General features: G+C 36.7%; 1 protein-coding gene across 13 annotated transcripts in view; it reads left to right on the top strand.

The window, feature by feature from the left end:
• cacna1g (calcium channel, voltage-dependent, T type, alpha 1G subunit) overlaps positions 1–17,967 on the top strand; it is a 192,043-nt gene that overhangs the window by 60,320 nt on the left and 113,756 nt on the right. For all 13 annotated transcript variants that reach the window (XM_087784348.1, XM_087784342.1, XM_087784346.1 and 10 more), the window contains exon 3: positions 5,574–5,685. In XM_087784348.1, the coding sequence (XP_087640474.1) occupies positions 5,574–5,685 (112 nt within the window). The remainder of the gene's footprint in view (positions 1–5,573; positions 5,686–17,967) is intronic.

Below are 17,967 nucleotides of genomic sequence, written 5' to 3'. Positions count from 1 at the left end.
TTCTCGGCCTTCTTCCCTACTTAAGAAAAGTGTCAGCATTCCGCTTCCCCGCAAACTTTTTTATTTTGTCAGTGTTATCCAGAAAAGAGCTTGAGTAAGACATTGCTGGCAGAAACCTGGAAGGCGAGGGAAAACAAATCCTGGGGAATAGTGAAGGAGGTGAAAAGAAGGATTGATGGACTTCTTCCCTGGACAGTTTGGAGATCAATCTTCCTCCAGCAATCACTTTTCCCCTTCTTGAATACACTTACTCTGGCTTGGCTTTGTCAAGTGTTCCCCATCTAGAGTAAGAGCTACATCAACTAGATGAACTACAATTTGATTATGTCAACAAAGGGGCAACATCCGGTTTTAAAAATTGAAGAGAATATGTAAGATGCAGTTCATTAAATGTCCACTAGTTTAAATGGTTTTGTGAATTTGCATCGTAAGGAGTATGGGTTTTTCTTGAATGACATGTGACACCTTTTTTACCGGGGTCTAGCTACCACAGCGATATCTTATATGGCCAATGATGTAAATGAAAGAGTGTGTCTTTGTAGATACTGTTTGAGGTGCCGATCGACTTCTTCTGGGATGATGAGTAAAATCTTTTAGTTTTATTTAGTTTTTTAAAGGTTTTCTCTTGTGTTGATGTTATAAAATATACCAGTCCTGTTAGATAAAATTCAAAAGCAGCATAATGGGAATTACAAAAAAGAAAAACAAAAAAAAAAAAAAAAAAAAATGAGCATTAAGATAATGATACAGATACAGATGGAGGATAGAACATAAGTGTTGAAACAAATTAGTCTTATATTATCAAATTTTTTTTTAAAGAAGAAACAACAATTCCCAACCTAGCAATGAAAAAAAACTCTGTACTATTACAGTAGAAGGAATAAACAAAGTAATTGGTTAATTAATTTCTCAGATCCATAATGAATTCATCAACTCAGTGATCATCTTTGGGAAAACTATGATTGGTATAATGATATTATTGAATGTCTAGATACAGCACGTTGCTCCTCCCTAACAAAGAAAATACAAATCATTGACATTGATCGGATCAAATATGGCTTTGACAATCCATGATATGCTTTTAGTGAGATTGTAACAGTAAGTAAAGCAACTTCCAACTTATCATTCATCATTGTGGTATGTAATCTTTCTCAAAGTCTACTGAATAATCTCCCAAAAAGTTGAAATCCGGACTTCTTCCTGATGAGATTTTATTTACTACTCCAACCAACTACTTCATAAATGTATGTTTAACAGTTCCCCATAAACAAAGAAACATTTGGGGGCAGAGAATTGAATCAAAGCAGCTATGGATGCTGCACAGGGAAGAATATTTTTGGTCTGAATTGATTATCGGACTGCATGCGCTGCATTTTCATTGTTGAAGATTCTTAGCGCTCATTAAAAAAAAAAGGACAATAAAAGGAAAACTATGTTCATCCACTTGAAACTGTTAGGACTGTCTTCTTTCATCTTCTAAACAAATGTGGATTTTCAGTGGCTTTGTTTTTTGGGTTGTTGCGCCCAGTTTTTGGTTCATTACCAGGCAGATTGAGTGAGAATCAGCATTCTAATGAAGGAAGGCAAGGGGGGACGTGAGGTTGGCGGTTTGCCCTCCTATCATTAGGCAGGAACAAAGGTGCTTAAACACGTGTGTGAGGAAGAACAAAGGATACAACAACTTAGAAAAGGAATGTGAAACTTATTTTGTGCCACTGATTAGCCGGGGCTGGTTATATGCACTTATTGTGCGGGTGTGTGTGTGTGTTGGCATCTCGATGGAGCCCATCTCTGTGTGTTTTCGCTCTAATTGAATACATCCCTGTGGGCGTCGCTGCTTGTTTATATGCTGACACCATGAAGGTATATGTGTGCGAGAGTGTGTGTGCTTGTGTGGGTTGTCACTCTTTATCTATGTTCGCTCCGGAGGCAGAACAATGCAAACTCTATCACTTTATTGTTTAATTATAGCACGCCAGCTGGAGAGAGACGGGAGATGAGGACGAAGGCAAGACTCGAAGCGTTATTGATTAAATTAGTCAGATAATGCGTATTTATTTTGCCTTTTCTCTATCAAGATCTGTTTTTTTTTCTCCTTCAGTTTGGATTTAGGGTTTTATTTCACCCATTTCTCATCTTTTTTTTTTTTATCAGTTCAACTCAACAGCTTTAGATCTAACTTAAAGAATTGTTTCTATGTTTTTTTTCTTTTTTCAGATGTCTGAGTGCAGAAATGATCAATTTGATATTGGCATTTCTTATTTTAACTAAATTCTTAACTCTGAGAATATTTTTTTGAAATGAGAATGCAGCTAATTTGGTTTTAGATTTTCAACAACTCGGAGTTGAATATGCAATGAAATATCAGGGATACTTTTTTCTTTATATAGTACTTTATACCCGGATAAGAGGAAGAAAACAAATTACTGTATTACTACCATTTCCCCAAACATTTGATCAGTTCTCAGGCTTATTTTAGTTAAACTTGACCAAAACTAACGTCTTTATGTGTCCATAGTCAAAGGCTTATGTCAGAGAAAACTTATTTTAAAACAAAACTTTTTTTTTCAGACACCAACAATCAATATAACTACTGATATATACTGTATATATAGAGGTATTGGTGTAAAAAAATTGTTTTTTCCTTTTGTTCAGCCTTCTATCAATTATCCTAGGGACTGATTATTTTAATTTATCCTCAATTCAGGTGGGATTATTGAAAAAGTTAAAAATGCGTGTTCCACCAGTTCAATTTTGGTAGTGCACACACTTTTTGTATTGTTTACGTTAGCAGTTGTTGGTCAAACTTATGTTTTTTGGTGACATTTTAGAGGTTAGAGAGAGATTATTGTCAGTTTTAAAGAAGATATTAATGGCGCTTAAGATCCCCCACGATGCTCATTGCTTTTAATGACACTTCCTCAGATCTTTATTGCAAGGTTTTGCCGATGCAGAGTGTCAACAACAGTTTGAAACTTTCAATGGCATCACACTTAAAGTACATCCACAAGTAGTTTTTTTTTGTTCCTGTTTAATGATCCCATTTTCCATACTGACTGATCTTTTTAATTACTTCCCTTTGGACTCACAACCACTTCTGTGCATCCTCCAGTGTGTGACATAAGCCTGCTTCCAGATGCAGCCGTCATTAGCTGTGTCATTCTGCTGAGATTCCTTGTGGTCGCCTTCTCCAATTCCCTTCAGCTTACATCTATTATTCACGACCCTGATTCAATAGTGTATGACAAGCAGCGTGGTGGATCAGATTGTCGTCCGGTGTCTCTTGAAGCCACAGTCTTTTTAAAGGGATGCTTCACAAAACTCAAAATTCAATCATTTTCTACTCACCCTAAGGGTTGGAATTATTTTCAGAAATATTTAATTATAGACAATTTTTTTTGTTAATTTTAAAGTAGCAAATGGTGCTCACTTTACTCGTCTCAGCTCTTCACTTGTCCAAAATGGACCCACTTTAAAACATCAATATACCTTCATACTACTCGTCTGCCTTCGACCAAAATGTAGTCATCCATAAATTAGAAAATATTAAATTTAGTCATTAGCATTTTAAGGTATCAATACATTTAAATTGTGAGCTGCAAGGCTTTTGCGAACGCAATTAATTATGTATTTTGACGTATAATTCATGAGAATATCCGACCACTCAACTGATATCGTTCAATCCACAGGAGAAATAGGGATATGGTAAAAGACACTTAAGCCACAGAGAAAAAGCCATATCATCAAAATGAATCACTGTTTATTAAAGTAAAATGCAAAATGCAGACATGAATAGCAAATAAAATGGATGAAAAATACCTAAAAATTGAATTAAAATAAAATAATACGTACAGAACATGACTAAATATGTTACATGATATTATGTTTATTAAAGCGACACTATGTAATATTGACATTGTCATTTTAATTAATGATTGTTTTAACTTTGAACTCAAAGTAAAACTCTCTAGTCATTGTTTTAATGGTACTCTATTACGTAACTGTCCCTGGGCGACCAGCCCAGAAACTGTTGGTCAGAGAGGTATACGTTTTTAAATGAAGAGTTCTAGAAGTGCACCTGTGTCTGTGTAGCACTCTTTTCCAAACCATTTTAAACTTTTTTATTTTATCGCATTTTTCTTACCACCGATTTCTGCAATAATATACTTTTGCATTATAAAATATATTATATTATTATTATATTATAAAACTTCACGGGCCGATGATTGTCTTTTACCACATATGTTATATGTTTATATATAGAAACATAAAAATCGTAACTGAATTCTCACTGTTGCCCTTCTACTCATTGACAAATGATTCTCTGAGCGAGCGGGTGTACGGGTCAGCGGTGTGAATGAGCTACTGGTAGCTGATGCAATAAAACAGTGACGGGTCATTCGTCCTCACAGCTTGCGTGAGCACAGTTTCCTTTCTCGCATCACCCGTTTAACACACATACACACATGCTCGGATGACGAACAGCCTTTGCTGTCTAACACGGTAAACCAGAGTTGATTTAGCTGACCGAGGTTGCCGCAGTGATCCATAATGCACATGTGTGTGCTTGTGTGATGTTCATATCAGTGTCTTTCTCACGTGTAGTCGGCTGATTGGTGCGCTGTAATTCAGGCTGGCATTTTGCCTGACCACATGAGCACACATCAACTTGTCAGCACTCTTGCTCGACACTGAATGTCACATGCTCATCATATCAGTGATACCTTTATCTTTCTTTGCTGCCTCGAATTAGTCGAAAATAATGTACCAGGCTTTAAACACCATTTGTTGACGGACAAATGACGTTAACGTGATGCATATTTATTCATCCGTTAATTCAGCCTTTTTTTCTCCCTATTGAGGCCTCAGAGAGTTGAAGCCTATCCCATATTTTTGGGAGAGAGGCAGGCGACCGACCTTTACAAGGTGCACATAAAGATCAACAGCAATCATCCACAAACACACCCCTATTAAGAGTTAATAATCATCAATAAACCTCTGTACATTTTGGATTGTGGCAGCTTACTGGAGTCCCCAGAGAAATCCCTGGCAAGCACGGGTGAAACGATAAAACTGTGGACAAAGAATGCAACAATTCCAAGAGTTGGTTTTAACCAGAATCAAACCAGGCTGTGGGACTAACCACTGCTCCCAGCTGGTGCTGGTTTTCAGGTGTACTTGGATCCAAGTATGGGAACTTGGATCTTAGACTTGGTTTTACTCTCCTTCTTTCACCACTTTCTAACCTTCATTTTCCAACATGGTTTCTTTAAGAGTCTCAGCAGCATCCAAACAGCTGTTAAACTCCTCGCGAGCAGATAGTTTAGTAGGATGGTTCTTGTAATGTCTGCAACTAAGCACTGCAGCTACAGGTGCGGTTGGGATTCCTGGTTGCCTCGTTTCAACTTTCAAAGTGATGATTAATTAAAAAAGCAGTTTTGTAGATGTGCGGTTGCTGTGTTTATATTTCCGTGTTTCAATAGCGTAATGAGGTCACTGGAGAAGGTTTAACAGGCAAATGTGATGATGCTGCACAAACTGTTTGTCATTTTTCCTTAACCCTATTCGTGCACGTGGTTCGAGCGAGCATCCATGCTGGTGATCCTGCTGAACTGTGTAACGCTGGGGATGTTTCACCCCTGCGAGGACATCGACTGTGACTCGGACAGGTGCAAGATCCTGCAGGTAAGACCTTTTCAAGTTTTTTTTTTTTAAATGATGTGAAGTGTCAACTGTCAAATTCGTATCCGTGAAACTTGTCTCTGAAGTGTGACTTTCCTCACCCTATATAGATCTTCCATAATAGGAGCTACTCTGTGTTTGTGTTGAGTTTTCGATTTATACATCAGTGCTGCTTAGTTTTGAGATTACAAAAAGTAATATAGATTAATTATACCAGGTTTACATAGATAAACCACTAGGAAGAACAATAACCATACTCTATCTACATCTAAAAGCAGCTGAGAATCCAGTCTGTGTTTTCCTTTGTTCTTTTCTCTCAGATACTCAATAACTTACTATGAAGCACAGTTTCAGTTTACGAGAGATATTCGACAGATTATGACAATGTATGTTCTGTATTAGCTCTCATTGTACAAGTGCAGTAATTGTGCCTTTGACTTACAGCTCTGATTTCTGTTCTTTGACTTACAGCTCTGAGTCAGGTAATTAAACTGACAAACTGTAACTGATAACAAACTGCTAGAGTATCTTTATTCAGCGAAAGTGATCAGTCTTCCATCATTCTTGAGTGTCCAGGATGTTGAAGCTCGTAGGTAGTATTACAGCCGACCCCTTCTCACTCTGAGCGTATCGTGTTGCATCTGCTCGCCACTGTCATTAAAAGGAAAAACACGCATGAACAAACCTGCCACACAAACAGCATTTTCCTCAGTATCTCACCACTGACACTAACCGTTTAGAAAGTAAAAAGTGAACCGGACAAAATGATGGTTACAGAAAAAAAATCTTACAGTTTGGAAGCAGCATCCAACCTTTGTAGCTCTGCTCCATTTGTTATATTAAAACAAGCAACATTATGGAGGCGTTTTTGTTAATTCATGCTCCCCATGTAACCTCTTAAATACTAATGGATTTGGTTTTTTTTTTAAGATGGGAAAAACAGCAGGAATAATAGAAAACAAATCCCTTGTTGGGATTAAGATTCAGCTACAGTTGGTGTATTCATGGCTTCACAATAATCTCAAGACTTCAGACTCTTTGCAAAAATATGTCATGTTAATGGGATTCCACAGGGTAATTATCTTTTTTTTTGTACGCTACAATTATTTCTTGATTTGATCAAACGACTGATCTAATTTTAGGGGCCAAAATATGTCACCTAAGACAGCTGGCTCGTGTCGTTCTTGGAGATGAAGAGGGTGAGGAGCTCGGACACCTGCCAAAAGGAGTCAGTAGAGGTGGTTCTGGCACCTTTTTTACAATGCCTTCCTGTGAGGGTGTGCACGTCCAATAGGGAGGAGGCCAAGAGCCCGACCCAGGTCCAGGTGGGAAGATTATATCTCTTTTCTGGCCAGGGATCATTGTAGGATTCTCACAATGGAGTGTGTGGATGTTGCAAGGGACTTCTCCTTGGTAGAAATGCTTCATGAACAGACTCGGTTGATGATAAAGAATGATGATAATGATGCACTATCTTGGGAAACATTATGATGATCATGTAGAGAAAAAAAAGAGAAGAAAAAAGAAGTACCATTTTTACCAGTTGTGCCATATTCTCACTATGTAATGATACAATTCCCTCAAAAAAACATCCTTTAATTGATATGTTAATAAATTGCTGTATTTATTACAATTGTATCTGTTTTTTAACAATACATAGTTTAATATATCCAAGGACAAAAAACGTTTTTATTTCTACCATTTAATCTACCAATCGTTAACACATTTGCTCACTGTTGAGTTCACATCTCATTGTTTGTGTTTATAGTATACCAACTATAATGAAAAAATGAAGGACTTCCACTAAAATTTTATTCATGAAGAAATTACAGAAGGAGAGAAAAAAATTAAATGGTCAAACAACTCAAAATATAGTTAACATTAATGGATAGTATTGCTACACATAATTAATTCTTTAGGAATATTTTTCATATCTTTATCCTTGAACAGCTTTTGAATTTGAAACAGAATTTGGGGTACAAATGGAGAAAAAAAACAAAACAATTTAATTTTCCTCATTAATGCAACTGGGCTCAGCTGCCACATGAGAGACCGAGCCCAACATAGACTTATTAGCATCGGAGCTAATGAGGGGACTCAGCCGTGGCTAAATGAGCTCTGGTCTCCTGACGCAGCTAATGGCGACGGTAATGATCACAGGCTTTGGTGATGCTGAAGGTCACTGTTCCTCTTCATGTGTCAGCATCCGAGACGCTGACCCGAGGATGAAATCAATGTTTCGTGCCATACGTGTTTCCTATGTATCTTATATATTTAACGATATATGTTGCATACGTTTCATCATAGTTAAGTTGTTAAGTTGTAAAATGTTTTTGTTTACATGCAGCATAACTCAAAAACGGATCTCAATTAAATGTTGAACGGAACAACTACTATCATCTGATTTTGCATTTTTCTCTATTAATATAAATATATAAAATGATAGATATATTGTTTAAAGATTTTAAAAGTATGGATTTAATAAGCAGCTTAGCATGGGTTTGAGTTTTTTTTTTTTAATTTTTTTTAAATATATTCTAAACTTCTTTGTGTGAGTAAACTTTTTGATTCAGATATTTTATTATTTTATTTTTTTATCTCTGCAAAACCAATAATAAATCTAATAAGCAACAAAACAATCCTCCACTCAATGTTGGCTTCCATTTTTCCTCCACAGTTTTCAAGGGAAAAAAAAGAAGTCTGTAGGAACATTAAGTTTCAGAAAAATGCACGAAGAAAAGAAGCAGATGGAGGAAGGAGGAGAAATGAGAGTTGGCAGGAAAACTAGGCGTACATTGGGGCTTGTCGCTCCTGTGGAACGTCTGACATGATTGTGCTACTCGGAAAGCTTTAAGACCGGAGTGGAAAACACACAACTACAGATTGGCATGCGTTGTTTGGTGAGCAGAGACTTTCCTCCGTCATCTGGCGTGATTGAGCCGCTGAGTTTCCTCACAATATTATCTCTCTCTACCTGTGAGTGGTTCTTCACCAAATGTCAGAATACGCTCGATCCGGCCTTTTGTCCTCGGCACAAGGCGCGCTCTCAGCTGTCATCCGCATGTATGGATGTCGGCTTTCTGTCCCTGCTCGCCGGTGATGAAAACATCCGGCCCCGGACATAAAAACATCCAATTTTGTCAAGAAATCATTAGCATACATAGTGGCTATGCTCTGTTCTTTAGAGGGAAGGGGTCAGATTGTGTTGCCACCTGTTTAAATATGTCATATTGGAGTTGAAAAAGTATTTTACCGACTTGGTTCACATGCACCTGTACATGGCTGGACTGGGACAATTGATTAAAAAAAGGATAGATAAGGTTTTACCATCAGATTGGCTACATGATATGGACTTAATAGGAGACCTAATGGGAGGTGCATGGATTGTGAACTTGAAAGTTGAAGCAGACTTTTCAACTTAGTATGTTTAATCATAGGTTTTTTGGAGGGTTATGAAATTATAACGTAATCTTTTCCAATAGTTCCTAAATCAATATTTTTGGAGGAAAAAAACTAAACGATTCCAATTTTCGTCTCATGTAGGAGTAACTGAAGATATCAGGAAGCACTTTTGGAAAAATTTCTTTCCATTATTGACCAAAAAAAAGGATGACCTTGGAACTCAAACTTGCAGGTTGAAAGTAGAGTTCATCAGTTTAATGCAAAAAGAAGCTCGACCGGATTCTGGGCCGACTGCCAGTTTTGCGTCTATGAAGAGATACTCTGATGGCTGGAGAATTTAAAGACACTTATTTTGATTGTGTTCTGCTGTTATTTGAGGTTTATCATCACCAATACACACATTCTAGAAATATATGATTGGGAGAAAGAAAAGGAGGTCAACGTATTTCATTTCCCAGAGTTGGTGAAATGGACACTATGGCAGCTTCTCCAGCAATAATCATCCAACGACATAGTGACTGATCTATTTGGCCAGCTTTATAATCTTTGTGGAAGTGTCTGTTTATGTTCCTTAATTCCCTCCCTTACTCCTTCATAACCTTAAACCTATTTAGGGTTTAATTACATTTCTTTTTATTGTTTTCGCATGTTAATGTTTGTCTCTAATTCTAATCACCATAATGATTATTATGATAATAAACCAAACCAAATAAACAATTTTCATAAATTTCTTCATCTTTAGACTTTTAAAGGGAAACTAATATGAAAACCCAACTTTGCAAATGTTTCAAAAGTTGACGTCTTCCTCTTCAAAACATAATGTCATGACGAGACTCACTATATCTTGAACTTAGCTCCCCCGTCTGAAATCTCGGCGAACGAGAGGTTACGAGAACGGAGTCCGTGATGAGATAATAATGGCTTCACTCCTCTGGAGGAGCTTTAATACATTTGCTTTGTTTATACAACAAGTCCCATGGAGCTGGAGACTTCTGGGATTGTTGACGTGCAATTTGAGAGAAACTCGCATCAACACATTAGTAACCTTTTAATCACAACAAACAATATATGTTTTAACATTGTGGTTGGTCGAGGGAGTCATTCATTGTGTGGATTGTCTTCAGGAAATGTAGAAATTATTCTGAAGCAGTGGATCTTAACGAAAGAGTGTCTTAACATTTAAGTTTTTCATTTCAAAGAGAGAAGAAAAATATGACAGATTTGTCCTGTATATACTTTAACATTTACCATCATCATGGTGCTTCACTGGGTTGGAAATTCTGTTTAAAAGTTTGTGTGCAACCTTTGAGGAAAACTGAAAAAGCTTCTGGTTGATGACAGCTCCACTATATTAACTTTCGGGATCATTTTTATCATTTATATTTACCTTAATTAAGAGAAAACATTTTGTCGTGTACATTAAAAGTATTGACATTATTTTAGACCCTGAACCAACCCTGCAGTTTGCAGGTCTGAGTCCAATGTTCACTGAGAACCGAGAACACCAGGGAGGCTTAAATCATCTCACCTGGCTTCTCTAAATTTGTAGAAGCAGCTTTTCTACTCTGTGTCTCTCACGGATGATCGAGCTTAGCCATTTTGTCTCAGCTTGTCTCGCACTCTTAACACGGATCTTCTCAGTTCATATTTCCATCACTTTGGAACAAGATATACATAAATAACATTTTAAAGAATTAAAGTGAAAAAACAATGTACCATTCAATTTGATTATTTAATCAAAGTCTCAAATATTTTCAAGACTGGTTTAACCTACAAATCAATACATTCATCAGGATCAATCAGCTGTAATAAAATGACTTTAAACCATCAATAATGGAGTGAAAGAAAGTGATCGTTGCCGGTCATTGAGTAGAGGGGGTCAGGGTCGGCACGAGGCGAGTGACGAATGTGGCCGACGCTCTTCATAAAACGCTCTCCTCAGGTCAACGTGTTTGTAATCATTCCAACCTCGTATCTGATTCATGAGCCCGACAGGTTTTTTGATCCGCACGTGATTGTTGGTTAAGAGCTGCAACTCATCACACTTACACTATTTAACAACTGCAGTGACACTTACGGAGTGTCGACCCGAGCCTGCATCCAGTCATTAGAGATTGCTTTAAGTGCACTCGGCATCAGTGATTAAGAGCACTTAGAACATAAAGACACTGTGCTGGAGGTGAGGCTGCCGCGATGATAACGCGCTACTGTCTCCCGGACACGTGTTAACATCGTCCCGGGGAAGTGTGAGAACTCACACATGCACACAACAGACGCAGGATAAGCCTCATGTGAATGAAAATGCGTCAGAGCGACCGGCGTAGTGGAGGTTATGATAAGCAGACACCTGATAAATGACACACCGGCCTCCCTGGTTAGATGCAGTGGGAGACATTTTCAAAGTATTAGAGGGGTGACTTCCACAAGGAGGAGGCAGAGAAGGAGATGGATGAGAGGGAGATCAAGATGAGAGTTGGTGGAAGACTGCAGGAAAAAACAAAAAAGGGTGGGGGGGGGATTAGATGCAGCTTCACTGCAGATGGATGAGAGAGACGATGACACAGATCCATTGGTTTTTACATTTTAATGGAAATAACTAGTCTAGTTTAATGGATTAACAAAGAGTGCTGATTGTCAAAGAAAGGATGAGGGAACATTTATAATACTCCACTTAAAATGATTATTTTGGATGACATCAATTTGTCTGTGGTTCACTGCAAAAAAAAGAAGAAAACATTCTCAATATGTCTGCCTTTTATTCAAACTTTTCTTCTTAATCGGGAAAAATATTTACTTCATAGTTAAAGTGAAAGTTCACCCAAAATGAAACTTTTACTAATTTTTCTACTCACCCTCATGGCAACTAAGGATTGGGATTATTTTCAGTGTAATCTGTTCCTTTTTAGAGTTATAGACAAATAAGTATGTCCGTTTTTCTTTTCCAGAAAGACACTTAAAAACATCCAAATACCTCCATTCTGCTCGTCTGTAACATCCGTCTTGTATTGAAGCCTCCACATGAGGATTTGTTACGAAAACAATCTTAAAGAATGTATTTTAAATGTGTTTGTAGCGTACTATAGCAGTCTCTCAACTGCTGCTTAAAGTCTTTCCTCATGGAAAGAAATTACAAGTTTCAGTTAACACTGAATGGCAGAATTTGTATATAGACTTTTTTCGGAACAATTGATTTGTTTTAACTTTGTTTAAAGCAGAAGTTCCCAGGCCATCAGTGTAAACATGTTGGTGTAAAAATATAGACTTATATAAGACTTTTCCTGAACAATTTTCGTTTTCGAGGCGTCAATACAAGATGGAGGTTACAGACGAGCAGTATGGAGGTATTTGAATGTTTGTCTTTTTGGACAAAGATGAAGATAAAGACAACTGAGCATCAGTTGCTACATTAAAATGAAAATATCTTTTGCCTTTAACTCTTAAATGGAAAGAAATTACTTTGAAAATAATCCCAACCCTTAGTCGACATGAGTGGAAAATGAGTGAAATTTAAATTGTGCAACAACATTGTGAGACAGAAACATCAGTAACAAGAAAATTGACTAGTGGTTTGGTCTTTGTTGTCGTTCATGTTGTTAATATTACCGTCAGTTTGATCTAATATTTTGTTTGGTGTAGTTCATCTTGAAGGTGTGCGTGTCCACTTTTACACATTGTTTGAGACTGATTTAAAACATTTTATACAACAAAAAAAATAGAAAAAAATGTTGGTACATTCTTTTAAATAGTTAGCATAGTATTTTATTGTTATAGCTTTCATTATTTGCAGACAATACCCTGTAAATGTATAGCGAAAAAAGAAAATCTGTAACTTCCATTCGCTGTATATGGAAAAATAATTTCGGAGATGATCAAGAGTAAACAAATTCTTTTCACAACCCCTCTCAATGTAAATGTCCAACCATGTTAAATGTATTTATTCTCCCCTGTCATGTTAAACAAGTGTATCAGAGCCCGACTGAAACGCTCATTACAGTGAGGTTCATTCGGTTCACAGCGATTGAAGATGTTTCCTTCTCTAAGCAGCAGCAGTATTCTCTGCTTTGTTTGGAACAAATATAGAAGGATGAGACGTGCTCCCTGCCTCCCACACAAAATAATGCCAAAATTGTTTTATTGAAAGTGACTGCAAGTCGAAGCCACAAAAAAACGAGACCAACAATTGACTGCCTTCACCTGACTGATGGTTAACAATAGCAATAATATTGAGTTGTTATATCCATAAAACATGTTTGACTTTTATTATTAAATGTTTGAAAAGGATGTAGTAGATAGATCCAAGTTTGAATTATTCAATATTCTTATGTTAAAACACGTTGGAGGTGTTGTTGATTTGTTGTTGAACCTGAGGTTTACAATTGATAATGCAGTCAAAACATGTCGCAGTGTATTCCTTTCTTTATCTTCAGCAAAGAAAATCTGTTTCATGTTCAGAGATATTTTTGTCTTATGTTTAGATAGATTTAGAGGCTATTTTAAGGCTGTTGTGGACATAGCGCCAACAAACACTTGGTACACACAACAAGGTGAAGTGAAATTCCAAACACCAAGTTATTTATGAACCAATATCTGTTGATAAATAATAATCAAATTGGCAGTTTATTTCCTTGTTTTAAACCCCAAAATGGAAAACGATTTTTTTAATTTCCATTATTTTTTGATAAGTGTTAAAGACCTTTAAATTCTAGTTCTATGAATTATAATCTAGTTATATCATAATATGTCAGTGACGTCAAGATATATTCATGTAACTGGGTAACTTGGTCGGTACTTTAGATACCGGTACATGTCAGGAACAGAAAACGAGGTCAGTCCCAACGCAAGTACATGATAAGTACAAGATCAAACTAATGTCTCTGGCAGTGAAAGTCAGAACAAGCTTGATGTGTGACAGGATCGAGAGGCTTTCACTATGTAAAAAATTACATTTAACTAGTTATTTATATGCCTATTAAAGCAATTATTGAAATGCTTGGCGGACTGGAAATGTTATGTCTACCAGTGATAATTTTGACATGAAGGGATTATTTTTGGGATACATTGTCTGGGAGCAAAAAAATGTGTAACGAAAACTCCGAGTCTTCATAGATACACATCCGTGTACGTGTGGAGATTAAACCTTGTTCATCAGCAACATGTTTCTTGCTCCACTGATGTGTGAAGCAAATTTTGGGGAATCAATATCCGTTCCTCCCCCCCCGATGGGCAGGCCTGAGGTCACCAATGTTTACTGCGATGAATCTTGAATCTCAAGTGTGCGTTGTGTGTGGTGGTGTGTAGAACATGTAACCATGGACCCTGAGATCTGAAACAGTTGGAACAATTGATAGACTGACCCGGCCTTGTTGCAGGTTCATTGAAGATACCTTTGGTGTCAACACGATGATAGACAACCATAGACGTTTAAACGTATATATCTCACTTAAATTCTACTTGTGAAACACAACAAGTGTCCTTATTTTTTAAAGGGAGGATTTTAAATGTTTTATCTAACATACATTTACTTTATGGACCATTTCATGAGATTTGAATCATCTTTGATTACCATTACAGACGGGGTACTATCCATGTGATGCATCACAGTATTGCTTTAAAGAGATATTCTAATGGAAACTCACATTATTTGTAATACTGAAGGCGCCTCCTACTGAGCTACACAGAATAGAACACTGCTTCAAGAAGCTTCATTGAACCATCAAGATTTAACACAAAAAGGGTTCCTGGTGGGAAATAAAAGGAAGAATGTGAATAAATGATACGATGATCCCATTTTAAATTTACTTTAAATAAACCCAGATAGGTGTATTTTATCCAATTAATTAATATTATGTGGTCGGATTAAAAGCAAAATTATTGTCAGGATATTTGTGTGTCTACTTTGCGCATTGCACCAATTTACCACACTAATCCGTCTACTGGCATTTATTTTAAAGTGAATATCATGAAGACATATTAAAGGTTTGTATAGCTTAATATTAATGTAACAATGTGGCCGTCTTGACTATTGGTATTGAAGCATCGAGGAAGTGATAAGCTCTTTGGTATCTCTTGACCAGGTCCTGAGGTTTGACAAATAATATATCATGCGATCCTCACTCATTGACATTGCTGGACTACTTTTGTGGATGAGAGAGTGGAAATTATATTCAGACAAGTCAAATGTTGTGTCTAATACGACATCTATGCTGATCAATAGACTTAAAGAAAAGGTTTTACAACTCTGTGGTGACTTCAACTCTGTTCAGATTGGACTGTATCGTCCTTCCCTCTTGCAAGATAGAAAGTAGTCCAGCTTGGGTTAAATGTGGATCAATAATTTTAATTAAGATGCAATTTTAGAGTCCTTCAGAAATATTAGATATATTGAATTTAATTGCTACACAGCGGAAATCAAAATTGGAAAATTAATCAAACTTCATTCATGAAATAACCTTCATCACTGATGCCAAGAATTAAGATTATTATTAACAGGTAAAAGCTCATAAATACTGAAGGCAAAACTGTCAAGTGCGTTGTGTTTGAATTACCCCATGGTTCATTGAAAATAATCATTTTGGAGATTTTCCAAAGCCTTTTATTATTGAAAAGCTCCGTTTTGAAGGCCAGGGACCAATCATGGCGGATATTGAATGAACATATCATTTTAATAACGCTTATTGCTTGTGAGGTGCCAAGATTTTCCTCATCCAGGAAGGAGATTAAATGGGGGCAAACAGCGAGTTCACCCTTCAAACAGAACCTCAAACGGATATAAAAAAAGGAGTTGTTGGCCAAAATAAGTTACAAACCAGTGATGTAGATGAAAGTTTTGAAATAATAATATAGTCAGAGCAGTCATTTAGTACGTTGTTTTGTCTTTGCCAGTTCCTGTGATTTATACAAGGTTGACTTCAACAAAAGCAGCTTCTTTTTAACGGAGTCTTCACCCTGATTAATTACAGCGCAATAAACATTTAACTGATCAACATTGTTGCACATAAAAGAAAGACACATTCTGTTCTGCCAAGGCATTTCTGCTATTAATCCAGGAACGGTTAAAATCAGTCTCCACCAAGTTGTGACTGTACATTTAGCTCGCTCAGAGGTTCAGTCAGAAAGTCACGATGACGTTAGTGGGTAAGAAAAGCTATTGACGATGCATTAGAATGACCGTCAAATGTTTTTATTTCTGTTAAACAATCCCATCTGATCTATAAAATGTTAAGTTTATCTTTACTCTTGTGATATCAGATTCTGTCCTGCTATTTTGTAAGTCTGGCACAACACAATGGAAATAACTGTGACATTAACTTCCAATCGGATACAACTGGAATTGTTTTCAATAATTACCAAAAATTAAAAAAAGTTACAGCTTGTTCCTTGCTCTGTGTCAAATAAATCCCATGTTTATAGCTACTATTATTGTCTATTATATGTCAGTAACAGGATAGAATTTTCATAATTGGTACACAGTTAAGGTGGAACTAACTTGTCCTGAAGCTTTCATCTTTTATACATTTTGGTTTGTAGTCTTCTCTTTCCTGGTCCGAGAGATATTAAACCACACCATTCACAAGAACTTTTACAGTGAAAATAAAAATCACACAAAACACCTCAAGTCACGGTATATGAGTCATTAAACTAGTTTTAAGTTGATGCATCTTTTTGAAGTTGAAGTTATTTTATTACAAAAATATTAAGGTACCCAAAAAAGTCCTGCTTTAATATCACTTTGACATTTTTTTTTTGTTGTTTTTCTACCTCTTTCTTTAACATAGCCAGAGGAAAGCTCGGCTAGAACCTTGCTAACATTGTCTTTAATCTAAATTTAAATGCAACCAAAACCACCTCCAAGGGACTCATCGTATAAAAAAAGCAGGGCGTGATTACAGTTGGCCGGAGGAGTGAAGACCATTATTACATTACATTACGGTTATCATAACCGCTGGTTTACCGAGATTTTAGAAAGGGGAGAACTTTATAAAGTAATAAGTAAAAAACATGGTCATGATGAGAAACTAACTGCATCTTGAAGAGGAAGACCAAATATTATACATGTTAGTCATCTCAAACAATCACAGTTGTCCTGCGGTTTAGTAAAAACAAGATCGATTTTTTTTCTTTTTTTTTTTCTTATCCAATATTTTTTCGCTCTTTTCCTCCACCTCTTCTTCAATTATGCAGTCTGAGTCTTCAGGACCATTTTCACAGGCAGGGGTTCTTGGTGCTCCTGTGAAGGCTGACCCCGTGAATCGCCTTTACAGCTGTCGGCTGAATACTAGAGCGCCAGTGCAAAAATAATTGTAGGTGGTTTTCATGGAGCACAGAACGTCACTGTCTCGCAATGTATTTGAGTTTTGCCTCAACTGCTGGGTGAAAATGGCAGAAAGATGATCGTCGTGTAAAAATCAGTTTCTAATGTCTACAAAATAAATTCTGAGCTAATATGAAGAGTCTTGAGTGTTGGCTTATTACAAGAAACTATATTTATCTGTAAAAAGTAATAAAGTATTGGGCAGTGTGTCACATGTGGGTTATTTAATAGATTCAAGGATTGTTTTAGAGGAAGAAGAGAAAAATAAAGGAGATACTGAACCTCCAATACCTTTGTCTGTATATGAGAATCATTTACACATTTTACAGAATAAACTTAATCTTATATTTTGATCCTGCTGGAGACTAACTGGATCTGGTTTGAATTAAAATGTAATTAAACTTTTCCTCGTTTTTATGGGGGTATACTGTATGCACCACTGAGATCTCTTCTCTGGGGCTTTTTCTTCTTTTGGGGGAACAAATCAAGTCTTTCAGAGCGAGATATTCACGATGTGTCTGCAGCCGTGTGGTGGAGAAACCCACTGTACTTTGGGTCGTGTGTGCTTTGGA

This window comes from Callionymus lyra, chromosome 2 (assembly GCF_982586985.1).
Source record: "Callionymus lyra chromosome 2, fCalLyr1.hap1.1, whole genome shotgun sequence".
Classification (NCBI taxonomy): Eukaryota; Metazoa; Chordata; class Actinopteri; order Syngnathiformes; family Callionymidae; genus Callionymus; species Callionymus lyra.
This window is presented reverse-complemented; position numbering and strand designations above follow the sequence as displayed.